At 56.3% G+C, this 3,543-nt stretch overlaps 1 protein-coding gene across 1 annotated transcript in view; it reads right to left on the reverse strand.

Moving 5' to 3' along the window:
* DHX30 (DEAH (Asp-Glu-Ala-His) box helicase 30) overlaps positions 1–3,543 on the reverse strand; it is a 28,795-nt gene that overhangs the window by 4,633 nt on the left and 20,619 nt on the right. The window contains exons 10-13 of the mRNA XM_010862495.1: positions 3,322–3,442; positions 2,465–2,614; positions 631–783; positions 2–351 (exon numbers count right to left, since the gene is read on the reverse strand). Of these exons, the coding sequence (XP_010860797.1) occupies positions 2–351; positions 631–783; positions 2,465–2,614; positions 3,322–3,442 (774 nt within the window). The remainder of the gene's footprint in view (position 1; positions 352–630; positions 784–2,464; positions 2,615–3,321; positions 3,443–3,543) is intronic.

Here is a 3,543-nt window from a genome sequence, read left to right on the forward strand (position 1 = left end):
ACCGCGGCCCTCGGTCACGTAGCGCTCCAGTAGCAGCTGGGGGATGCGCGTGGTCTTCCCACAGCCCGTGTCCCCAGCAATGACCACCACTGGGTGCTGCTCGATGGCACTGAGGATGGTGTCCCGATGAGGGTCCACGGGGAGCTGGGGTGCCTCCTGCCAGACTGGCCCTCGCCGCCGCCACAGCTCCAGCAGACTCTGGCTCAGACGCAGCTCCTCCGCTTCTGACAGCGGCACGTAGGGCTTGCCTGTAATGGGGTCACTCAGGGGCCCCGAGTCCTTGCCCAAGGGCAGGATGTCCTCACCCTGTAGCCGGAGCTCTGAGGAGATCCACGAACTCTCCACGGGGTACTGGGGGGACAGGAGAGGCAGATGAAATGATGAAGAAGAAACCTTCCTCCTTTACCCACAGCCAGTCCCTCCACAATTCACACCTCGACCAGAGGCTGTGGTCCAACCTGCCGAGCAGGACTCAGTCCCTAACTACCCTGGGACATCTGTGGGCAAGACTGGACGGCTCGGGACCAGGGTGCTCCCAGGCTCCACCCCAGTGGGGAAGCAGGGGGTCACTGTCGCCTACTGCAGGTGGAGGCTGTGGGCAGGTGAGGGGGAACGTGGGGATTCTCTTACATGGTTAAGGAAGGTCTCGATCTTGCGGAGGATGGGCTCAGGCACCTGGATGGTACACGGCCGCCGCTGGGTCTCACCCAGCTCTCGCAAGGAGGCCAAGTTATACATGGCGTGGGTGAGCGGCTCGTTGTTCCGGTCCACCAGTCCCAGGCTCTGCAGAAGGACACGGATGGCTCCGTCTAGGGCCCGCTCCCCAGAACTGGCCCAGACCTGCTCAGCAGCTCCAGAGAAGTCCTGCAAAGCAACCTCTACTCCCCCCATCCCGCCCCACCCCAGAGCAACCTCTTTTCTAAGAGATTTTTGGGTTTGGACTGACATGGTACAGGAGCAAGAAATTAGGAACCAGGAAAATGTTAAGTCTCCACCAAAAAAAGTTAAAAACAATTCAAGGAAAGTAAGACCTGACGTGTCTGAGTATTAATCACAGCCCCCAGCTGGCCAGGTCTGTGCCCCTGAGCAACAGGGGCCCCCACAACAGCCCAGTCTCATGTCCATGAATTCCCAACACAGACCTCTGGGCCAGGTGGGCCAGGCCCTTAACCACCCCATAACATGGCCTGCAAGCTCCTCCGCTTTCTCTGCGCACCAAAGCCACCATCCCAACCCCCCACCAATCTTTCAAGTCCAACTGCCACACCACCTCCTACCCCTGCATGATACCCAGTTCATCACACAAATGTACATGGAAATTCCTGTACGTATCTACTTACACAACTTGGTAAAATGAGCCACTGGAAGGGAAACTGTTGCTTTATTTCTGCATATACCCGAAACCACCTCCCCAGAGGTAAGACAAAGCATCCCAACACATTGGAAAGCCAGCCATTTCCCCCATACTCTGTCATATCCAGATTCTGCACTTCTAAGGAAGTCTTCCCCTGCAGGGACCAATCACCTTCCTCTAGCCTCCGAGTCCCAGGAACAAAAGAGGTGCCCACCCTGCTGCAGGAGAGGCCCTGTCCTTTCCCAGGCTCTGAGGATTGCCCGCAGAACATGGCTGCCCCTAGGAAGCTTGCTCCTTCCTGAGACAGGTGTCTACCATGCTTGGGTCATCTTCTCATCACTGTTTTTATCAGGTTAAAATACAGACTTCCTCAAAGTCCTCCCCGTTAGCCCTATTTCTGTCCTCTTGAGCCACAGGTAACAACACAGCCACTCACTCTCACCACTTACCCGACCCCATCCCTCTTCAGTTCTCCAAATCTCGCTACCTCTCCCCATCAGTCATATATGATATTCAGTTCTCAGAGCCAAACATGTACCACAGGTTTCTGTCCATTTGGAGTAAAACACGGTGTCTTTCCTCTTAGTCCGCAAACCAGACCTCCACTGGGTTCAATAACACCCACGACTGGGGATTCATCTCATCTTCAGAGCCGCTTCAAAACGACTGCTGGCTGTAAGCCACACTGCCTTCGCCTGATTGTTGGTCCCCTCAGTCTGCATCCCGTGTGAAGTCACACTGTTCATATTGGCCACAAAGCCCAAGTTACCAAGATCTTTCTCGACACCAAGCCTGGCCCCCAAGAGAGACACCATTTCTCCAGCTCCACACCATTCAGAAAGATGAGCATATGTCTCCTCCTGCATTCACCTGGGCTCCAGCCCACAGTGCTGAAAAGGCTGAGCTCACAGCAAAGCCCCTCTGCAGGAAGTGCGGAGAAGCCCTGGAAACAGCGCCCCCAGAGCCTGACACACAAGGCTGGGACACCAGCTACTCCAAAAGCCTGGCAAAGGTGGATTTTCATTTCCTGGAAAAGTGGACCATTTGCCAAGGGTAGCAGGGAGCTCCAAGACACCTCATGCATCACACCAGGGACCCTTCCGCACTCACCTTCAGTTTCTTACAAGCCAAGGCTGCCGCTTTATTCTCTGCCTCTGCTTTGCGACGCCCCTTGGCCACGAAGGTCATGGGACAGGGCCAGAGCAGGGTGAGGGTGGACAGCTTGGTCTTGGTGCCCACGGTGTGGAACTGCATGAGGTTCTACACAAAGGGCGAGAGGGGGTTACAAGGCGGCAGGGAACGAGAACTTCTAAGTGTTCTCTGAATGCTGAGGAACCCAGATACGGATTTAACCCCGATCTGAGCAGGTACCAAACATCAGCCTCAAAAGAAGTGCCACTGAACAGGCAGAAGACAGCCCCGTGGGGCCGCAGTTCCAGGATCTCGCTCAGCATGGTTTACAGGAGGAGACGGCATCTGGGCAACGCCACTGCCTGCCCTCCTAGCCCACTGCCCTCTCAGCACTGTCAAGGCACACAGGTGTGATGGCAGCTGTGGGTGGAAGCTGCCAACACAAGCTAAGAGCCAAGCACGTCCTGGGGGAACAAAAAGGCCTTGCGCCTGGAGAGAAGCTCTGAGTAACCAAAGCCCCTCAGCCTGGCAGTGAAGAGGAAAACCTCAGCAAGTCAGCCACCCGCTCCCAAGCCTCCATCGGTGCCCGCACCCCTTGAACAGACCTGGGGTCTCCACTCCTACAGTCCCCAGCCCCATCCCGGGCTCAAGTGTCCTGACTTCCGTCCTGCCTCCGAGGACCTCAAGCTTCCCCAGCTGGCGCAGGCTGGGCTAAGGGAACAGGCGTCTAAGGCCTCCCACAGACCTAAGTCTCCCTCCCAACCTGATCTTGGGCAAACCCAGACTTGAGCAAGCCGGCTCCCCACTCACACACGCTTTCAGGAGACCCAGCTCACCTTGGCTGTGGAGGAGGATGTTGCTATCTGAATCACCTTGGCCAGAAGGTTCTTGGGAAGTGGAAACTGGGTCAGAGCCCTAATAGCACTGTCGTCATCTGTCATTTCAAAGGAACCCCCCCTGAGAGGACCAAAGGTTTAGGTGAAAAAGTGCTCTCTTCCCAAGCCAGTTTCACCTGCTCTGAAACCCAGGGGCTCGGACACAGCATCACTGCAGCGGGC

This window comes from Bison bison, unplaced genomic scaffold, assembly GCF_000754665.1.
Source record: "Bison bison bison isolate TAMUID 2011002044 unplaced genomic scaffold, Bison_UMD1.0 scf7180017864482, whole genome shotgun sequence".
Classification (NCBI taxonomy): domain Eukaryota; kingdom Metazoa; phylum Chordata; class Mammalia; order Artiodactyla; family Bovidae; genus Bison; species Bison bison.